The 22854-nt window shown below is 38.0% G+C and overlaps 1 protein-coding gene across 3 annotated transcripts in view; it reads right to left on the bottom strand.

The window, feature by feature from the left end:
- Usp24 (ubiquitin specific peptidase 24) overlaps window positions 1-22854 on the bottom strand; it is a 142879-nt gene that overhangs the window by 103452 nt on the left and 16573 nt on the right. For 2 of the 3 annotated variants that reach the window (XM_038333426.1, XM_038333424.1), the window contains exons 2-5: window positions 9028-9193; window positions 7687-7754; window positions 2553-2696; window positions 1884-2006 (exon numbers count right to left, since the gene is read on the bottom strand). In XM_038333426.1, the coding sequence (XP_038189354.1) occupies window positions 1884-2006; window positions 2553-2696; window positions 7687-7754; window positions 9028-9193 (501 nt within the window). The remainder of the gene's footprint in view (window positions 1-1883; window positions 2007-2552; window positions 2697-7686; window positions 7755-9027; window positions 9194-22854) is intronic. The other variant, XM_038333425.1, reaches the window with a different exon arrangement.

Consider the following 22854-nt stretch of genomic DNA (forward strand, 5'->3'; position numbering starts at 1 on the left):
GACCACTTTCTAAATATAACCCCAGCAGCACAAACACTGAGAGCAACAATTAATAAATGGGACCTCCTGAAACTGAGAAGCAAAGGACACGGTCAACAAGACAAAACGACAGCCTACAGAATGGAAAAAAATCTTCACCAACCCCCTATCAGACAGAGGTCTGATCTCCAAAATATACAAAGAACTCAAGAAACTTGGCATCAAAAGAACAAATAATCCAACAAAAAATGTGGTGTAGACCTAAACAGAGAACTCGCAACAGACAAATCTCAAATGGCTGAAAGAATCTTAAGGAAATGCTCAACATTCTTAGTCATCAGAGAAATGTAAATCAAAACAACTCTGAGATTCCATCTAACACCTGTAAGAATGGCCAAGATCAAAAACACTGATGACAGCTTATGCTGAAGAGGATGTAAGGTAAAGGAAACACTCCTCCATTGCTGGTGGGAGTGTAAACTTGTACAACCACTTTGGAAATCAGTACAGCAATTTCTCAGAAAATTAGGAAACAATCTATCTCAAGACCCAGCAATACCACTTTTGGGTATATACGCAAAGGATGCTCAATTGTGCCACAAGGACATGTGCTCATCTATGTTCATAGCAGCATTATTTGTAATAGCCAGAACCTGGAAACAATCTAGATGCCCCTCAATTGAAGAATGGATAAAGAAGATGTGATGCATTTACACAATGGAGTAAGTACTACTCAGCGGAAAAAATGTCTTGAAATTTGCAGGCAAATGGATGGATCTAAAAAAAAACCATATTGCGTGAGATAACCCAGACCCAGAAAGACAAACATAATATGTACTTGCTCATAAGTGTCTTTTAGACATAAAGCAAAGAAAAACCAACCTACAATTTACAATCCCATAGAACCGAGACAAAAGGACCCTAACAGAGACATACATGGAACTACAGAGAAGAAGATATCTTGAATAAATTGGGAGCGTGGGGGTCACAGGAGAGAGAAGAAAGGGAGAGGGAAGGAAGGGAAGGAAGCAGAGAAAAAGTATAGCTCAAATCAAACTTCTATTCTATTAGGATAATAGACATCTTTCCAGCATGTACTGGCTTTTTGGGAACCTATTCTCTTTGGATGGATACCTTGCTCAGCATAGATATAGTAGGGAGGGCCTTGGACCCTCCCCAAAGCAATGTGCCTTACCCTCTCTGAGGATTGGATGGGGATGGGGTGGGAGGGTTTGTGGAGGGGATCGGAAAAGGGGAGAGAGTGGGAACTTAGATTGGTATATATAATGAAAAAGATAGATTGTTTTTTCTTTTTTTCTTTTTTTTTTTTGGTAAAAGACACCTTTCCTAACTAAAATGGACTTCAACTGTTTGAATTAGAGGACTGTTTAGATTATGCACTTCTTGTTGGTATAATGTTACTGCCACACTGCAGACCTTTTTATATCAAAAAGACACAGAATCTAGAACTGTAAAAACAAAAGTTTTAATGGTGTTTGCAAGAAAATTCTAGATAAAACTGATGACAAGTTTTGTTTTGTTTTTTCAGGTAGAATTATTAATTTCAAGTAATTTCGAACGCTTTACTCTGAAATACCTCTAGGAAAGTGGGACATCAATTAAACTGTAGTTCTGATAATCCAGTATGTAGGGCACTGAAGCAATTTCTTTCACCAAATATAATTTCAGATAAAAAAATTCTTCATAACATTACTTAACAGCTATAGGAAAACATAAGTCATTTTTAAGAATTCTCAGTTCTATAAATCACATAAAAATATATATCTGTATTTTCAGATGAGTTTAACTCCTCTATGCAAATTGTCAGTTTTATAGCACAGACAAATTTTCAATATATTTCAAATATATTTATGATTAAAAGGGTGAAAAGAAACTGAATTTACCTTCTGGAACGTAGATACAGGTGAAATAGCAAACATGTTTCCCTCTCCAAACACTTCTGCCCAATTCCTCTGAGACACTTTCATTCTGTTTTTAAAGTGGTATTCATTATCAGGATTGAAAGCCTATATTCAAAGAGAACAGGAAAACATTACCTATTTTTATAGCAACATATTAGCATTAGAAAAGAAGATAAAAATGTAGCCTTTGGATCCTCCTCTGTTGCAGAACACTGTCAAAACTCAGGCTCTGGGTAGTTCAGGAGTGAAGGACTGGCATGGTGCTAGCAGGGTGAGAGGTCTGACTGCAGGCAACACCAGCATCCCTGAGTGGCAAGAGCTGCTTCAGGTACAGTCAGAGGACAGAAGGGGAGACCATGATGTTGAGGAGAAAGCTGAAGAAAAGGCACAACCCTCTGTAAATGTGTTTAAAATAGGACTAATTGGAGTCATCAGGGAAAGCTTCTGAAAGTTGGTTAAAACTAAAGAAGCATTTCTTCCGAACACAATGCCTGCTCTGCTTTTAAGCTAAAAGGCAAGGACTCTGGTAGCTAAGTTCATACTGTTCATAATAAAATGTCATCTGTTATTAATTACAAGTGGAAGAATAGCAAATTATCATCAATTAAATCAAAACAAAGAGAGTAGCACTTTATTTTGAAGATACTATACCATTGTAAGCACGCCTAGGAGACCAATGGGAATTGGATCCTGTTTTATTCTCTCTGCAACCAATTCTATCAGTAGCATCAGCATGTTGTAGATTCCTTCATGAATTTCAGTACCCCACTTGTGAACAGCACTTGATGTCAGAAGCTACAAAAAGAAAAGGGGAATCTAGAGTTTCACTTGGAAAATAGACAAGAAACACAGTTTATCAAGAAAATTTCAAGTGACCAAAATACCCTTTTGAATTCAGATGGCTTTAAGACCAGTAACCGAGATCCAGCTTCTTCCTTAGTATCTCAAGGTCAGTACAAAGTTTTGTTTTGAACTTTAATTTCTTTATATCAAAACAGCTTGTTCAAAAACATTTTTTTTCATGGTGTCTCTATGCAGTCCTGGCTGTCCTAGAACTCCCTATGTAGACCAAGCTAGCCTCAAAGTCAAAGAGATCTACCTGCCTCTGTCTCTTGAGTGCTGGGACTAAAGACGTGCTCACTCATGCCCAAGATTAAAAAGACAGTTTTTAATTTGCTTTTCTGTTCTTTGTTAGATTAAGTAACACAATCAAGCAGAAGTTTGACATCTATTGTGGAAACTACTGGTTCCTAACTGTTGTGATCTTCAACAAAGTTTCGAATTCTCAGAGATACTTTTTATTATTATATTACAAGTAATAAAAACATCTCTAATGAGTGATGTTTCTGCTCATCTCACTCAAATGTTACAAAGATCATAAGATTTAACAAACATGGAAGCACTTTATAAATGTAAGGTATTATAAAATGTCGATAAGTTGTCAATATTAATCAATGGAACTGGAATCTAAGATATGGATGATGTTTCAAGGATTCAGACATATATTTAATTCACATTTTTTCACATCTCAGAAAAGGGACTATATCTTCCTATTGGTTGGCTAAACGATAACCCTCAACATGAACAAATTTATAAATGGTTAATTTGCTGGACCTTTATTTCCTTTTTTTGACATATACAAAAGTAATAGTTAACTTTTTAAATGGCTAAGGAAATCTAAAACAAAATAATAAGATATTGCAATCTACTGTTTTTAGACATAAATATCAAATGTTTTATTTGGTTTACCATTTATAATCAATATCAAATATCAAATATGTTTTAATGGTCTGTCATATAATCAGACCATTTCTTAGATTCATTAAAAATAAGAGAAACTGGACCCTTCTTCAATTCTTCAGTCCTCAGGATGTAGTTCAAGACTAACTGCCAGATCAGGGAATGGAAAAAACCAAGGGCTGCCCTTAAATGTCTAGAATGGCTCCATAGGTATTTGTTTGTTTAGTTAACTAGTGCTTTCTTTTTTCATTGTTGATGTTTTGGGGATCTGGTGTTTGATTTTTGAGATTGGATGTATCAGATCATGATAGCCTTCAACTCCAAATCCTCCAACTTAGCTTCCCAAACGCTGGAGTTACAGGTGTGTGCCACCAAGCTCTCCCTAGTTCCATGTTTCTGGAAGATTTTCCTTTAGAAGGAAAATACTGTGCAATAAAAACTAACTTTGGTCACACTAAAACCTGAAAGAAAAAAAAAAGCAGCCTGGACAAACCCAGATTTCAGTAGTTACAGAAAGGGACTTCAGCTCTACATTCTTAAAACACTAACCACCTTCACTCTTGGTTCAAATGAGCAAAAACCCAAAGACAATCTGTATAAACTGGTGAGGCATTATTTTTTTTCTCCAAGATTGGCTATATAGTGTTCTTATACCTAAAAATTACACATTAAAATGAAGCACTGATAACGAGGTCCCATGTGATTTCAACATTAAAATAAACCACTCTATTGTCATCTTTTCATTCTAACATAAAGTTCTTCTACTGTCTAGAAGAGAGAGAAGCAGCACCTTGTATAGAAGACGGGCACTGTAGCCAACCTGAACTACATTTCCTCTGACACAAGAAGTTGGCTGGAAGGTGAGAGGTCAAGACTACAGAAGGAACAACAAAGTCCCTTTCTGGTCCCTTCTCCAGGCTATCAGCACCCTATCATCTAGAAACACTAGAAGCAGGAAAGCCTCACACTGGGAAGTACTAGAGGAAGCAGCACCAAGTAGATTAAATCTTGCCAAGTTTTCTGGAGGCACACACAACTCTACTACTCTTCTGACTTATTCAAAGAAAGCACGCCTAATGTTAGGAAGGAGAGCCTTCTCTGTAGTTCTAAACCATGAGAAAATTTAACTTTTGGGAATTCATACAATAGAATCACACAATTCAGCATATCTGTGCTCATGATTTCAGACAAAAACAATCAACCAGATTTGACTGTTCATTAAAGTGCCATTATCAGCTAATGGCATAATACTTCAGCTCTCCCAAGCAACTCTATTCTGAGTTAGATTATTACACACTAAATATGAAACTCGCTACAGAACTTTCTGGATCTGGAGCTCCTTGACCAAAAAAGTTTGCTTTCTTTCTTAAAGATCTGTTGAATGTTTTATTTATGTGCATGTGTGTGTCTGTGTATCTGCAGGTGTGTGTGGGTGCCTGTGGAGGCCAGAAGAGGGTGTCATGTCCCCTGGAGCTAGAGTTACAAATATTTGTCTGACATGGGTGCTAGGAACCAAACTCTGGTCCTCTGCAAGAGCAGCAAGAGCATTTAGCAGCTGAGCAAACTCTGGCTCCTAAAGGTTGTTTTTTAAACTACTAAGATATTTCCCATGACTAAATAAACATGCATTTCTTTCTCTGTAAACATATGATCATACTATGACACATGTCAATGTATGCTAAGGAAGTCTGCTACTTTTAAAGTTATTATATATTAAGAGCATGTTCTATTCAAAATTATAAAATGGTGAACAAATTCATCTAAAGACAGACCTTAATTTAAATAATCTCCACCCAAATGATATCTTAAAAGAGATTTATCCCTTTCTTTCAGTGATTAAACCATTTTTGTTTCTTAAATTAATATTGTTATTATTTAAGCCTTGAATCAAGGAATGTTTATACCAAAGTGCAGATGGGAATAACTGTTTTACAAATAGATCATTTGTGTCATCGAGTTTTAAGATAAATACAAACTTCATACATCTGTAGGTCTAGTGACTTAATTTGCTTATTACACAAAAATGAATGTAAAACCCTAAGTACAAGACACTGGGACACTCATTCATCTATTTAGCTAGGGGCACGAGCACTTGTTTTTCTGCTAGGGAAGCAGCAATGTCTACAGCATAGTCCTTTCTCTTGTGAGGAATAAGACTCAGGTCCTGAATTGAGAAATTAGGCTGAGTCAGACTGCTTTTTAGAAATGCTAGCCTGTGGTCTCCTATTTGCACTTTGAAGAAAACTGCTGTCTGAGAGATGTGACAGAGTGAGGAACAACCTATCACCCTGGTTTTGACAAGAGATGTTCTCATTCGTGTCATTTTTTTTTCAGGAAGAACAAACTTTAAGTAGTTTAAAATACATTTTTCCATCTTAGTAAAACAATAAACACAATGATGCCTAAGCCTGAGGTGTGTGCAGGGCTTGTGTTGTAACTGGACTCTATAACTGCATTTTGATTGGTTTTCTGTAATGGTCTCCATCTGCTGCAAAGAGAAGTTTTTGTGAAGGGGTGAAGACTGCACTCATCTGTAGGTCTAAGAACAAATATGTAGAATGTAGTTAGGGATTATGCTGGTTTAATAAAGCAGTAGTTGTAGGTTCTCCTCTAAGAACCATGATATCACTAGCTCTCGATATCTGGCTAGGTTTCCAGGACCAGGCATGATATCCCTCTTGAGTATTAGAGTATTGTTGGTTACCATCAAGGTACATGAACAACTACTGCAACCCTTAGGGTTATAATGCCATGCTGGTCATTGTTGTGTTTTATAAGTATCATAGCTGACTGTTTCCCTCCTTAGGAAGCTTGCATGGAGCCTTCCACTAGAAGAGCTAGTCTTTAGGGAAGAGGCATTCAGGGGGCCTTTGAGCCCTTTATCTGAAGTACATAGTGTTTTCTTTAATAGGGACTTAGCTCCATCTGTGTTGGATGCTACCAGGGGTAACAGAATAGCCTATGATGTTTTGAACAACCCTGGGTTTCTCATGTCTGGTGTTGGGATTTCTGTTAGATTGTCTAGGGCTTTTGAGGGGAACCTGTCAACTCAGATGGCAAATTATCATTTAAACTATATATGTATATTTATATACCAGTGCCTATCTATTATTGGTTTTTTTTGTAGGTTGAGAGTATACTTTTCAGACATCCTTACTCTCTTCCCTCTTTCTTCTGTATCTCTTTCCTCCACCTCCCTAATTATAGGGGTCAGAATGATTCTAAGAGTCAGTGAACAGGGAGATTGCTGTAAGACTGTGTCTCCTAGAAATGTCAGAAGTTATACAATAGAGTCTCACCATGTGGCTGCATAAACTTGAGCTGAACAAGGCTGGCGACAATAGATAAGCAAACATGAAGAAGGTGGAAACTCACAAGGCTGCAACCCTGTACAAAGACTACAGACAACTACAGAATTCTAAGAGCAGGAGAAATAAGTCTTCACCAAGGAACAGCACATTAATTGGTTACCTAGTACCAAATGGTCAGCCCTGAAAATATACAGACTGAGCAAGTCCGTCCATCTGTCCATCCATCCATCTACAAACACATGTATGTATATAATAATTTTAAAAAGAGGCCATGAATTTGAAAGAAATCACTGTGGAAGTACATGAGAGGGTTTGGATAAAGTATAAGGGAGATTTGGAGGGAGGAAAAAAGAAGGGAAATGATATAATTATATTACAATCTCAAAAAATTAAGAATTAAAAAAATGAAGTAGCTCCTAATTGTGTAATGAATACTAAATATTCTAAATGCCACAACCTTTATTTTACTAAGCTACATAATATCCTATAATTAAATTAATCTATTCTTTAACCATTAAATATTAGAAAGTAAGAGTTAACCAAAGGTAAATATAAACACTTCAATATAAAATAAGTAAATTACTGGTAACTTTCAAATTCAAAGCTTATTTCATATTAGAGAATTCCTCAGTTAAAGATTCATTAACTGATTTTATGTATAACTATCTAAAACTAAAACCAAAAGTTCAGCCACCTTTGCTTCTACTAGCAATCAAATCAGCACATTTCCTTACCTTCTTAAATGCCTCAGGCATACACCGCTCCATAAATCTTTTGCAGTTCTCATCAGACTCTGAAAGACCTTGGTTAGATAAATAAGAGGATATGATTTATGTAGATTTAAAGTGCTTTTTGTAGACACTGTATGTTTATTCAAATTCAATCATAAAGATCTTTATGACAAAATCATGTTTCTTTTTTCCCCAAAATCATGTTTCTTATGCAATTATTAAAAGCAGATGCAGACATTTGCTATAGTAGCAGGCTGAGAAATAATCATAGCATTCAACTAGACACTAATTAAAACTGAAATGGATGGCCTTATGTCTCCATGGCACAATAACTTGTGTGACGTGATCAAACAGCAGCAGTTACTTTCTAGTCATTAATTGCCTAAACAGCTATTTATAAAAGCACAGATATTTGAAACAAATGCCCAAGTTACTCTTTTCTAAAGCATGTAGATGAACTCTATGTAAATAAAACAAAGAACTGTGTCTGGCACAACACATACAGCAAGTAATGAGTGCTAAGTGATTGGAAGAACCTACTGTAAAAGTTATTCATAGGAGGAGGAATGCATTGGTTTTTAAATTTCTGTTTACATTTATTTCCTGTGGGGGTGGAGTGATGCATGTATATGGAGGTTGGGGGAAAACTTACAGGAATAGGTTTTCTCCTTCTACCATCTGGGTCTTGGGATTTGAACTCAGGTTGTTAGATTTGGAGGGCGTTTACCCACTGAGAACTATCTCCCTTGAGTCCGAAATGCTTTTCTCTCTTAAACTTAGTAATGAATTTTATCATTGGGAATACTGATAAACAGTTCTATTTTTCAGAACTCCTGCCTAGCATTCTAACAGTGTTGGGAAATCAATACTAAATGGACCATAGATGTCTGTTGGGATTAAATCCAAGACTAGTCAAAATATTTCCTTTGATGCATCTTACATTTAATCATGTTTAGTAAACTATGCATTCTTCCAGTCTCCTTTGCCCCTTCCTTCCTTTTAGGGACCTGGCCTAACATATGCTAATGAAGTACACTATCAGAATTCTTCCTAGTTTTTTTTTTCTTAAAAAAAAAAAAAAAAAAAGCCCTGAATTGAAAGTGCTCCAAGCTTCTAGGGAGAAGTTAATTTTAGCCTCCACAAAGCTCTTCAATTATATTACATATAATCTTACACTCTACCAGAATTGAAAACAAACAGCTGACTTAGTTAAAGCTCTTACCCCACAGGGAATGACAGAGACTGAGAAAATAAATGGTCTGACCAAAATCACACAGACGTCGGCAAACACAAAGATGAAATTTGTCCCATAACAACATCTGAGGTATGAAAGTGAAATCTTACCAAGTCTTGCTAAGTACGTAGATGCCAACAGACATTTGCCTAGTGATTCTTCTCGCTTATATGGGATAGACCAATGATCAGTCAAAACGCGGCTTTCCAATTCATACAAATTTGTTGTAGGGAATTCAATTCCTTCCCCTGAGCAGTTTCCATTTTCATCATTCTTCTGAGAAAAAGGGATGAATATAAAAACAAATACTCCAGTTAGTGACCTCTCCAAATACTCAGAATTTAACATGGAACAAACACTTGATCCATGGTAATTACGCATACCAATAGTGTGGACTCATCTTTCTCAAAGCGACAACTTTACCAAGCAGCAGAAATTCTCAACTTATCATTCTGATATCACCTCTCCCTCTCAAAGGTTATCATTCTCTTCAAAAATAAATTCCCATTTTCTCATTATAAAATATTAAAACTACCATCATTGTCAGCCACGCTGCTTAACTTTTCTAACGTCGAGGATAAGCTGGAGGGAGGCATCTAATCTATTTTCATCTCCCTGCCTGACAAAAATTACTACTAATGCCACAATTGGTATCTCAGAGTCCTTACTCCCCAAAATGACCGTTCTTATGGTCATGACTGAACTTTCCATTTACACACTTTTAAACCAATGACCATGTTTTAATCTTTACCCAGTACTTCTTAGGAATAGTAGATCTTCTGCCTAATCCTCCTCTTAAAAAAAAAAAAAAAAAAGACCAACTAGATTTTCTGATTTTCTTCCCTTACCCATGTCCACCTATAGGTCTGGTTCCTCCTATTGGGCCCCTCCTTCTGTACATCCTCCCCTTCTTAGCTACCAACTATGTGAGTCCCTCCAGTCTCAGTGTTGGGCCCTCTTTTATGCCAATCTGGGTGATTTATCTGCTCTCCAAATCTTAATTATGACCTACAGATAACTCATAAACTCCTTTTGGGTTATACAGTTTTAGACGTGTGTGTGTGTGTGTGTGTGTGTGTGTGTGTTGATTATATGCATGTCCATGTAGGTGCCCAAGGAAGACAGAAGAGGACACTGGATTCCTCTTAAGTTACAAGTTGTAACTCATGGTACTCCCAATGTGGGCGGCAGAACTGAAGCCTGGTCTTTTGCAAGGGCAGAAAGTACTCTCTAACAGCTGCGCTTTCTCACCATCCTAAGATGCTTCATAAATTTCTATCCCCAGCACAGATCGATCACTCTTCTGACCTGCAGGCATCTATTACAATCCAATATGTATCCTAAACCAAATTCATGTGTTTCTTCTTAATTCCAGTCCACTTCTCTGTTTTTCCATCCTGGTAAATGGCACATCTGTCTGGCAGCAAATCAGAATCCAGGAAACCACTTAACACTGTTTTCTAATCTCCATCCTCGAGAGCTATTAATTATGCCTAAATGCCTTCATTCCTCTCAGATCCAGCACCTCTGTTTCCATAGCCACCTCCTAGCCCACTTTATTCCTGAATGATATAACATGCTTTCTAAATGGCGTGGGGAGGGGTGAGAAAGAGAAGACCCCATATAGCTCGCCGCACTGATCTTAAAAAAGCAAAAATCTCAAAAAAAAAAAAAAAAAAAAAAAAAAAAAAAAAAAAAAAGCCGGGTGGTGGTGGCGCACGCCTTTAATCCCAGCACTCGGGAGGCAGAGGCAGGCAGATTTCTGAGTTTGAGGCCAGCCTGGTCTACAAGAGCTAGTTCCAGGACAGGCTCTAGAAACCACAGGGAAACCCTGTCTCGAAAAACCAAAAAAAAAAAAAAAAAAAAGCAAAAATGACCAATCTCCTCTCCCCCTCTCCAGCTTTCTGTACTCTAGTTTCTCTAGGACCTATCAGCTTCTTGAGAGGCATAAAACAATAACACTTCTGGTGCTATGCTCTTGATCAAAAGTTGACAGTTATTTCCCTTGGCCTTGAAGTTGGGTGAGGCTTTGTATTTCTGGCTTCATGTTCAAGCCTAAGTCAGGAAAAGGGAATAATCCCATGGACTCTTTTGTTCCCAAGATACTATGTACTGATAAATTCCAGGAAATGAAGAGGTAACCTGCATGTGCCCTGTCCTATAGCTTCACTTGGGCCCACCAGAGAGTTAGGCCTTGAAAGCCAGGGAAGGAGCTTCCAGATTCCAACTTCTGGTCACCATCAGTCTCAAGTCTTTCAGCTGAAGTCCCAGATGTCACAGGACAGAGATAAACTGTTCCATGGGGAAAAGTCTAAGGCTATTTTCTGCAGAACCAATATGCACAACGCTGTTTTTATGCTACTATCTCCTAATTCATCTTTGCCCTCTTAAGCCTACTTGACTCCCATACTACTTAATCCTTTTAGAGAAGACTCTCTGAAAGTTCTAAATGAGGCTAAAATTTACCCAAAAATTTCCTCTTGCCATTCTGAAGCCTTTCCTTAGAGCACTACTCACAAGTGTAATTTGACATTAATTTATGGTCTTTTGTTTGTTTGATTTGTTTTGAGACAAAGTCTCACTAGGCAGTTCTGGCTGTCCTTGAACTCACAGACATCCATCCACTTGTCTCTGCCTCCCAAGTGCTGGGATTGAAGGTATCACCACATGCCAGGCTGATTTATGAATTGTTTGCTCCCACCAAGACCAAGCCCCATGACAGCACAGACCTTACTTATTACTTACTTTTGATCATGTTTCATCTCTGGAGACTAGCACCAAAGTCAAAGTCGGCCACAATAAATACTGTTAAGTGGGAATTAGCCCATGCAAATAAAGACACAACCCTTAACATGCCTTTAATTTTCACCAGGCTAATCTGTAAGAAAGGAATCAGAACCCCAACTGTCTAAAACCTACTAGGTTGTGGGAGGGTCTTCTGTTTGAGTTGATTTCATTGGTTAATAAAGAAACTGCCTTAGCCCATTTGATAGGCCAGCCCTTAGGTGGGTGGAGCAGACAAAACAGAATGCTGGGAAGAAGGGAAGTTAGTCAATCGTCATGCCTCTCCTCTCTGGGCAGTCGCCATGAAGCCAGTCACCAGGTCAGACATGCTGAATCTTTCCCGGTAAGCCACCACCTTGTGATGCTACACACATTACTAAATATGGGTTAAAGCAAAATGTGAGAATTAGCTAATAAGAGACTGAAACTAATGGGCCAGTCAGTGTTTAAATGAATACAATTTGTGTGTTGTTATTTCGGGGCATAAGCTAACCAGGCGGCTGAGAGCCAGGTGACGGGAAGCAGCCCACAGCTCTCACTACACTAGGTTTTTTTAAAACCTAGTTTCAATCACTCCATAATTCACTAATTACAAATAATAAAACCATTCCATTAAAACACTATAACCTCAATAAAGGAAAAATCCCACAACTATAAGACAGAAGTGATAAAACACAAGAAAATTATTTTCAATTCCGTATCAATAATATCTAAAGGATTCTAATAGAGTTTTCCAGGTTTAGAGCTGATCTAGTATGGCAGTAAGCAGAAAGGCAATTAAGTGTAAAAAATGTAAATTGGGCAGTGAAAAATGAGGGCAGTGAGTTAAACAGATGAGAATCATAATTTAAAAAGCTAGGCGTAATAGGGCATAGTTATAATCCCAGCACTCTGGAGAGAAGGTGGTGGATCTCTGTAGGCAAGGAAAGAGACAGAGACAGAGAGACAGAGAGAGAGAGAGAGAGAGAGAGAGAGAGGAATACTATTTATGTTGTATAATACACAATCTGTCAGTATTATAAAGAAATATTTTTTTCTTAAAGAAACCTAACTATATGAAATCATAGATGAAATCACATAATGTACCTGAGCTGCATTGGGGAAAACTTAAAAAGAACCTCTCCAATGTCTTCAGCATTGTAGGATAAGTGTTCTTCTCCTCAAGTGCATGGTCAAGTCCTCACTCTAATGGGACTATACAGCTGGCCCTCAGTATCACCAGGAATTAACACCAAAAAACCCCACCCCATGGATGCTCAAGACTTTTATAGAAAATGGTGTTTTACTTGCATATAATCCACACATACTTTCCCATAAGCCTGAAATCATCTCTAGGTTATTTACAATACCTGATACAATGCTCATACTATATGAACATTTGTTATTTTGCATTGTTTAGAGACCAATGACAAGAAAATAAGCCTGGGGCTGGAGAAATGGCTCGGTGGTTAAGAGCACTGCCTGCTCTTCCAAAGGTCCTGAGTTCAATTCCTGGCAACCACATGGTGGCTCACAACCATCTGTAATGAGGTCTGGTGCCCTCTTCTGGCCTGAGGCACACACACTGACAGAATATTGTATACATAATAAATAAATAAATATTAAAAAAAAAGAAAGAAAATAAGCCTGTACATGTTCAGTACAGACACAATTCATTTTAAATACTTTTGGTCTGTGGATGGTTGATTCCATGGATAAGGTCACTGTTATCAAAGTGAAAAGAGCTCTGCGTGGTGGCGCACACCTTTAATCCCAGCATTTAGGAGGCAGAGACAGGCAGATTTCTGAGCTCATGGCCAACTTGGTCTACAGAAGGGAGTTCCAGGACTGCCCAGACTACATAGAGATACCCTGTTTTGGCAGGCATAATAAAAAAAAAAAAATCTACAGGGGCTGGAGAGATGGCTCAGAGATTAAGAACATTGACTGCTCTTCCAAAGGTCCTGAGTTCAATTCCCAGCATGGTGGCTCACAACCATCTGTAATGGGGTATGGTGCCCTCTTCTGACCTGCAGACACACACACAGACAGAATATTGTATACATTATATATATATATATATATATATATATATATATATATATACACACAGAATGGGAGAAGTATTTGAAAATATGAAAAGGTACTTAACTCTAGAATACAAAAGAACTTACAACTCATTATGTAATTTTTAAAAAGGCAAAGGATTCAAGTGAACGTTTCTCCAAAGAATATTAATGAATGGTAAATAAAAATATATTCACCATCATTAGTTATTAGAAAAATGCAAATCAAAATTAAAAGATATTATTGTTCCACAAGCTGTAGGGTAGCCAAAAAATAGGTAATAGTCAGTATTGGTGAAGATGTAGAAAACTGGAACCATCATATATTGCTGGAAATATAGAATGGTGGTCACTTTTGCAAGATAATCTGGAACTTTCTCAAAGATGAATTATTATTACCAAAAGACCCAATAACTCCTCCCCTTGTTATATATCTAAGAGAAATGGAAACATTCATACAAAAACAAAACAAATGTTCACAGGAGGATTATTAAAAGTGGGAATTTTCCAAATGTGCATCAAAACTCATAATTTAATATAGTATTACAAAGTTATATCCACCAGAGGAGTATTCCCCCTAAAAATAAAGACATGGATATTGTTACAATAGGAATGAATTTCAAAACATTATGCTAAGTCAGAGAAGTCTGAAATGTAAGTACACATACTGAACCACTCTGCTTCTATGAAATGTCCACAAGAGGCAAATCCATTGCCATACAGGACAAGTTCGTGGCTGGTAGCAGATGAAGAGGAAGGAGGGTGGTAACTGATAATGGGTATTATTGATGTTTCTCTTTTGGGTGATGAAAATATTCTGAAGTGGTTGTGATGGTATACACAGCTGTGTGCACAGATACTTTAGAGGGCAAAATTTATGGCATGTGAATTATATCTCAATAAAATCATTAGCAGAACTAATAAATTAAGAGTAGTGATTATAGTCGTTCAATGAAGAATTTCAAAACAGAGTTGAACTTTATGACCTGTAATAAACTATAATGCCTATGACCATAAGACAGTTTTAAAACAGTATTTTAAAAACAGTGATTAGGGTCTGACTAGTGAAAATAGCATGCAGTCTACTAAGCAGTTAACATTTTTGGTTATAAAAAAGAAGGGACTAAAGAGAGTTAGGATGTGTGCATATAATCAAGATATACGATATATGTGTATGAAATTGTCAAAGAATAAAAGATACTCTTAAAAGGGAGAGAAAAGCTATGCAATGCATGAGTGCAGCTCCGCACTTTGAGGTGGCTGCCACCACCAACATGGAGACTGGCGTTTCTGAGGGAGGAAACCATGGCAGGGACCCGCATAGGTTCCAATAGGTTGATTTAATATTCTGAGTCATCATTGAGCCTGTTTTAGCAAAAATGAGATATTGAGCAAAAGAAAACACACAAAGGAGCTTAGAATTGTCCTGCCGTAACACAGTTACTAAAAGACAAAAATATGGGAGGCATTTAAGAAAAAATCAGGAATGTAATACATTATTTTCTTATTAGACATCAAATCTAAATGATAGCCAGGCGATGGTGGCGCACACCTTTAATCCCAGCACTCGGGAGGCAGAGGCAAGCAGATCTCTGTGAGTTCGAGACCAGCCTGGTCTACAGAGCTAAGCTAGTTCCAGGACAGGCTCCAAAGCCACAGAGAAACCTTGTCTTGAAAAAAAAATCTAAATGATAAAAGTAACAATTACCACTCATTCTAAGTTGATTAGAAATACTTTACTGAAAGCCTGTTATGTTTCAGACAAGGTGCTTAATACAGAGCAGGAAACATACAAGTTGAGGAAAAGGACTAAAGGTGGGGTAAGCAAGCCTAATAACTCGGGTCTGCTGGGCAGAAGACACAGAGCACATTTCAAACCAGGAATACTTTATTTTTCAGAAGTAGCAACATCTCAGTGTTTTTAGCTTTTTAGTTTTTTTTTCTTTTTTTTTTTTTTTTTTTTTTTTTTGGTTTTTTTTCGAGACAAGGTTTCTCTGTGGCTTTGGAGCCTGTCCTGGAACTAGCTCTTGTAGACCAGGCTGGTCTCGAACTCACAGAGATCCGCCTGCCTCTGCCTCCCGAGTGCTGGGATTAAAGGCGTGCGCCACCACCGCCCGGCCAGCTTTTTAGTTTTTATATGACATGAAGGGATACCTCATTTTTAAACACATTTCCTTAATTCCATTAAAACTGAAAATCATCTATTTTAAAAAAATATTTTTCCAGTGTTTAATAAACCCAGCATTTGGTAGAGAGGCACAGTTCTAACACTAAGGCAGAGGGGAATAGCCTCCCAACAACTAAATGATCCCTTTAACTGACAAAAAGCACTGATGATATTAAATCTGTATTCAGTTGTCTAGTAGCACAAAGTGCAGATGAGCTCATGTATACATTATAAATGTGCTTCTAAACTGGCCAGTTTGGAATTAAAACCAAAGCGATTAACACTGCTGCATACACATACATCTTATCCTACTGTTTCCTGAACTTGCAACTAGCTCATTACTATAGATATGAAAATATAAACACGGTCTCGTCCCCATATTTGTTAGAATTGAACACTAAGGCAATGAAAAAAGTGTGACTACAATTTCATCTGTTTATAAACTGTCCAGACCAAATACACTATTTTCTTTCTTATGCTGCCACTGTGTAGTATGACTCTTCCACCCCTGGGGTCAGCAAAGACATTTATATTTAGCATATGGCTTCTGAAAGACATCTGGGTCTGCCTAACTTCTATATTATAATTGAAATTAGCAATTGCCATATTAATTGCAACTCATTATTTAAACACTTGCCTGTTTGAAAAAAGCAAATTAATCAACTTAATTTGAGGCAACATCTTAACTGGGGACTGAGTTAAAAAAAAATTACTTAACATATACAAATAAGCTTCTAAAACAATATCATAACTTTAGTATTTAGTTAGGAAGCCATCTTTGTGGAGTTAAAAATGAAACGACAGACGGCTCCAGAACTTGCCAAGAGTGTGTTATTACGAGTCAACACCCTTTTGATGAAGAAGTGAGCAAATTCTACTAGGGGAGGTCCTGACGCCTGCTAGTAAAGAGATAAGCTTCCATCTGACCAGTCACTGAAACACATATAAAGATTACTTGTATTGATGGAGAAAAGATTGAAAATGTTGCTCAAAGTTTATTTTAATATTAAGTTCATTTATTTTTTTAAAGATTTATTTATTATGCATTCAATGTTAGGCTAGCATGAACATGCCAGAAGAGGGCACCAGGTCTCATTACATATGGTTGTGAGTCACCATGTGGCTTATGAGAATTAAACTCAGGACCTTTGTAAGAGCAGCCAGAGCTTTTAACCTCTGAGCCATCTCTTTAGCCCCTTAAATTCATTTATTAAGCTAACCTATTAACAAGCAAAGTAGAAAAAAAACTTCCAAATTTCTAACCAGATATAGAAAAGTGGCAAAATTTTTCTATGACTTTAAGTAATTTATCTATAACTTAAAGACTACTACATGCCAATGGCTTAAAACATGAAAACCATTAACCTTTGATTTCAAGTCACTGATTTACAAAAACTTCCATAAAATCTTGAGGTTGTCCACTTTACTTATAAAATATTTTCCAGCCGGGCGGTGGTGGCGCACGCCTTTAATCCTAGCACTCGGGAGGCAGAGGCAGGCGGATCTCTGTGAGTTCGAGACCAGCCTGGGCTACAAGAGCTAGTTCCAGGACAGGCTCCAAAGCTACAGAGAAACCCTGTCTCAAAAAACAAAAAAAATAAAAAAATAAAATATTTTCCAAAAAAAAATTTGAATTGCTTACAGATCTAATATCTGCTATTTCCAGCTACAGAAATAATTCTTGAAATACCACTTCAGGAAAAAATGAAGTGGATGGACAAATCAGTGTAGGCAACCCCAAGCCAGCACACTGTCTCAGGTTGGTTTAAAACTGGCTTCCCAGAATGCCTTTTCACTCAGTGTTATAGTCAGTAAGTTTCCTACAAACACTGACATTTTTTTCTGGTCCCTGCATTAACCCTTGATGGTTAGCCATGTACTAAGAAGTTATCTAATTCAAAGGTACATACATATAATTTCTCTCTCTCTCTCTCTCTCTCTCTCTCTCTCTCTCTCTCTCTCTCTCTCTCTCTCTCTCTCTCTCTCTCTCTCTCTCTCTCTCTTTTGGTTTTTTTGAGACAAGGTTTCTCTGTGTAACAAACAGTCCTAGTTATCCGGGAACTAGCTCTTGTAGACCAGGCTGGCCTCAGACTCAGAGATCCACCTACCTCTGACTCCTGAGTGCTGGAATTAAAGGTGTGCTCCACCACTACCCGGCCAAAGGCACATATGTAATTTAACCTTTAAAAGCCCGGGAATAGGGGCTGGAGAGATGGCTCAGCGGTTAAGAGCATTGCCTACTCTTCCAAAGGTCCTGAGTTCAATTCCCAGCAACCACATAGTGGCTCACAACCATCTGTAATGAGGTCTGGTGCCCTCTTCTGGCCTGCAGACATACACGCAGACAGAATATTGTATACATAATAAATAAATAAATATACTTAAAAAAGGAAAATAATTTTTAAAAAAACCAAGCTCAGGAATAAAGCAGCTCACAATAGTTGCGTTAGTGCCTGGGATTGATGGGCCTTCAGTTTGATATTGGCAGGAAGAGGAACAATATGACAAAGGAGACTGAGACCAACTGAGATGAGAGCAAAATGAGTGAGCAGCAAGGAAAAGTAGCATATCTAGGGAGCTACAGACACACCCTAATTTTGAGCAAACAAACAGGGATCAAATCAGACAAGCTACTTACCCAGACTCTCACTTTTTAGAGTTATTTGCCTAATAAGTCATTCATGTGTTTAGAATATACAAAATATTGTTATGGCTAGGATTGGTGGTCTATGTCTTTAATCCCAGCACTTGGGAGGCAGAGGCAGGTGGATCTCTGTGAGTTCGATGCCAGCCTGATCTACAGAGCAAGCTCCAGCACAGCCAGGGCTACTAAAAAATCTTGAAAAATTGAAACCCCCTCCCCAAAAAAAATTTATGGCCAGTGAAATGGCTCAATGGGTGAAGACGCTGCCAAGCTTGACCATCTGAGCTTGAGTCCCAGGTCCCACAAAGTGGAAGGAGAGAATTCACTCTTCCAAGCTGTCTTCTGTCCTCCACACATGTTGTAGCATGTGAGAGCATGTGTGGAGAGAGAGAGAGAGAGAGAGAGAGAAAGAGAGAGAGAGAGAGAGAGAGAGAGAGAGAGAGAGAGAGAGAGAATAAATGTAATAAAGAAAACTTTAATTAAAACAAAAGCTTAAGTCCAGTCCCCTCAGACCTAAGGCATACATAACAATTTTTTCAGTTCCTCCCTGGACAGGTGGGAAGGCGAAGTTTCCAAAGTACCATTCTAGAACCCAGGTAAATGTCTTTATAAGGAGCAAAGTGCTCAAGAGATGACTCACTGGTTAACAACACTGCTGAGTACCTGGATTTGATTCCGAGCATTTACACAGTAGCAGCCCACAACCTTCTGTAACTCATGCTCCATGGATATGATGCCCTCTCCTGGCCTCCACAGGCACCAAACAAGCATGTAGTACACAGACATAAATGCAGTAAAAACAAACAAACAAACAAACAAACTCATACAGGCAAAATAAAATACTTAAAAAAACAGTCTAAAGTGCAAACAAGACGGACATGGTGGCTCATACATACAGTGAGTTTCAGGTCAGCCTGGTGTACACAGTGAGACCTTGTGCCAAAACCAAACCAAACCAAAAAACCTACAAACAATAAACTGGAATTTATAAAATGATGCTATAACCATGATCTGGGCATGAGAGGATTACCAATTAAAATCTCATTTCTTCCAAAGCACCAGAAAAAAAAAAAAAAACAAACAAAAACAAAAACCACAAAACCTAAAACTTAATTTTTTTTTCGATAGGGCCTGTTCTAGAACTCGCTCTTATAGATGAGGCTGGCCTTGAACTCACATAGATCCACCCGCCTCTGCCTCCTGACATGCGCCACCACTGTCCGGCTAATATAATATTCTGGATAAGAGGTTATCTAGCATAGGCAACTGGCACTTGTTCTTAATTTTGGTGTAACTTCACTTTCTAGGTATTCCTAAAATGTGGATTCTGTCCCCACCACTTGCTAACTTCGTGACTCTAAATAAGGTCCTGAACCTCTCCTGTATGCCTTAGTTTTCCTCATTGAGAAACAAGGAGGATAAACATGCAGAAGAGACTCCAGGCAGCAAGCTGAGGAGCCTACAGGAGCACATCGTACAACAGCCCAGCCTTTCTGCAGGCTGCTGGTAAGCGCCTCTCTCAGCTGGACTCCTAGTCCTAGTGTCCTAAAGTCACTTCAAATGTCTCCTATCCGACAGGCACTAATAAACAGTGCTGCCTGGAATCTGCTTCACTCCTCCTTCCCTCTATGGTGGTTTGAATGAGAACAGTCTCCACAGGCTCATATTTGAATGTTTGATTCCCAGTTAAGAGATTGTTTAGGAAGGATTAGGGGATGTGGCCTAATGGGGGTGGACTTTGAGCTCAGCTTCCTCTACAAGAGCTAGTTCCAGGACAGTTAAGGCTGTTACACAGAGAAACCCTGTGTGTGTGTTGGGGGGGGAGTTAGCTATACAAATATTTCATTTATAGGAATACAACTCTACTAAAGGTTCCTTTATATTACTCCTTTTAGATAGAGATTTAATGTTTACTTAAGCAGTGTATTCTAATTTGCCTTAATATAATAATTTGCTACATAATTCATTAGGCTTAAGAAAAAGATCCAGAAAGTGAAAGCTGAGGACAAAGGTGAGTAAAACACAAAAGGAAGAACACAAGGCGCAATCATTTTTGGTGTGGCAACACAAGTCAGTGCTGCCCTGTCAGAGTGGCTTTTGTTTAGAGGGGGTGGTGGTAACTGCAGAGACTCACAACTGCTCAAAGTGCTGAGAAAAAGTGACTGGTGAGGATGCTCAGTCATAAACAGGGCATCTACTCCAACCGTTACAAGGCTCAAGAACACTGCGCAAGAGAGGGTGGAAAGAATAGACCCCAAGGATGGGGAGGACCACTGTAAAAGGCTGTCTTCTGGCGCAGCATGGCTGCTGTGTTACCATTCACAATCCTCAAAAGATGGGGTCCCTCAACATTCCTGCACAGAAGGGGAAAGGAGCTCATGATGACTGCTTCTCCCTGAGGACCTGTTGGCAGTTGGTGGATGCTAGGGAGAGGAGTCACTCCTTTCACCAGAGGAATAGCCACTGTTAACATGACCTTGTTCCAATTAATGTGCACCTATGCTGCGTGGAACCCTAATTTAACAATGGCTCCCCCCCACCCACCCAAAAAAAAAAAAAAAAACAACAAAACCAAACAAACAAAGACACGAAAATAAGGAGACTCTTCGGGAAGGAGGGACTCAAGAATAAGACAAAGTTAAGAAAGAGTAATGGATTTGTGCATTTGTGTGAAAAAATCCAAATATATTATATACATGTATGAAATTATTTAAAACATCAAAAAAGCAAACAAATATGGGGTGAAGTCTCACCATTAGTTGTATGATTTTTAAACAGAGATTTTTTAAACCTGGCTCAAATAATATTTTAGGCTGGATATTTGTTGGTAAAACTGTCCTGTACACTAAAGGATGATTATCACTGTGGTACCAAGAATTCAAATTTTGAGTTGTGAGAGCCAAGGAGACTCTATACATTGCCAAAAACAATGTCTACTGATATGTACCACTATGCCAAGTTTATGTAGTACTGGGGAAAAACCCAGAGCAAATTCATACTAGGAAAGCACTCTACCAAGTAAATTACATCCTCAGTCCTCCTAGTTTAATTTGTATTGTAGACGTTCTCTCTTTCCCCACTAGAAATGATAATCTCTGCAAATAATCTCCATACTGAAGTCCCAACTAAACCCTGCAATAAAGCTTTTCAGAAATGCACTGGTGAGTACTCCTAAAAGTGAAGATTGTTTTTAAAGCATCTATTGTGTTCTTTCCCATGTACAATGCTATTCTATGAGCTAAAGAAGAATATAAAGCAAAGGAAGTGATACAGATTACCCAAGATCAAATTTAATGTGTTAAGTCCAAAACTGGTACATTATAAAAACATGGCAAGAGTTCAAAAAGTTCATTCCCACAAACTGTAATAGAAAGTAAATACCCTGACAGGAATCTGATCAAAGTCTAAAATTTAAATGGCCTTCAGCTACTGTTTAAAGTCTTAGGCAACTAGCCTGGATTAAAAGGTGAATTCCAAGATGGCTAGAGCTACCTAGTGAAATTCTTGAGAGTCTGTCTCAAAAAAACAAAAATAAAAATGAAGCTTTAAGCAACATAACTTTAGGGAGTTAAGTGACAGACATGAATGGAACAAATATTTCAAAATGGTGATGGCAATAAATATTTCCCAGAGCAGATTCTGCCATTTAGCTTTGTACCTCCAATATGAAATGCTACCTTAGACTTTAGGAGAAATACCAAAAACTAACCCAGTCCTCAAAGCACTCACAATTCAGTATGAGTGAAAAAAATCATAGTATCACTATAATGAGATAAATGCCACAACATGTGTTAAGTCTACTTGTAAAAAAGGATAAGTACAGGACCAAACTGACGGCACATGCAGATGTATGGATTAACTCTTACAGTCCAGTACAAAAGAGTAGGAGAAAGGCATGGGCAAGGCAGGACAGAGGGGAGAAACGCCTTTTGCAGAGACAAGGAGTCATAATGCGATCCGTGGTTTTAAAGTTGACTTTTTAAAGTATCTGCTAAGAGTTTATTAATTTGTACTTTCATTTCTGCAGTTATTAAAACACAGAATCTAGGTCAAGTGTTGTTTTCAACATGCTAACATTGTTCAAAGTTATCTTTCAAAATGCTTAATTTCAAATCTACAAATGTACACTATCTCCCTGATGGTATTTTTGATAACCATTTTAATACAAAGACATTGAAATAGTTTTTAAGCCTGGCCACAGCCACATATTGGTTGAAGATCTTACAGCTTCTTTTCAAGTACTCAGTACCCATGCTGACTGGGTACACTCAGGCAGGTGCCCAGGAGTGCTAAAATG

This window comes from Arvicola amphibius, chromosome 6 (assembly GCF_903992535.2).
Source record: "Arvicola amphibius chromosome 6, mArvAmp1.2, whole genome shotgun sequence".
NCBI lineage: Eukaryota > Metazoa > Chordata > Mammalia > Rodentia > Cricetidae > Arvicola > Arvicola amphibius.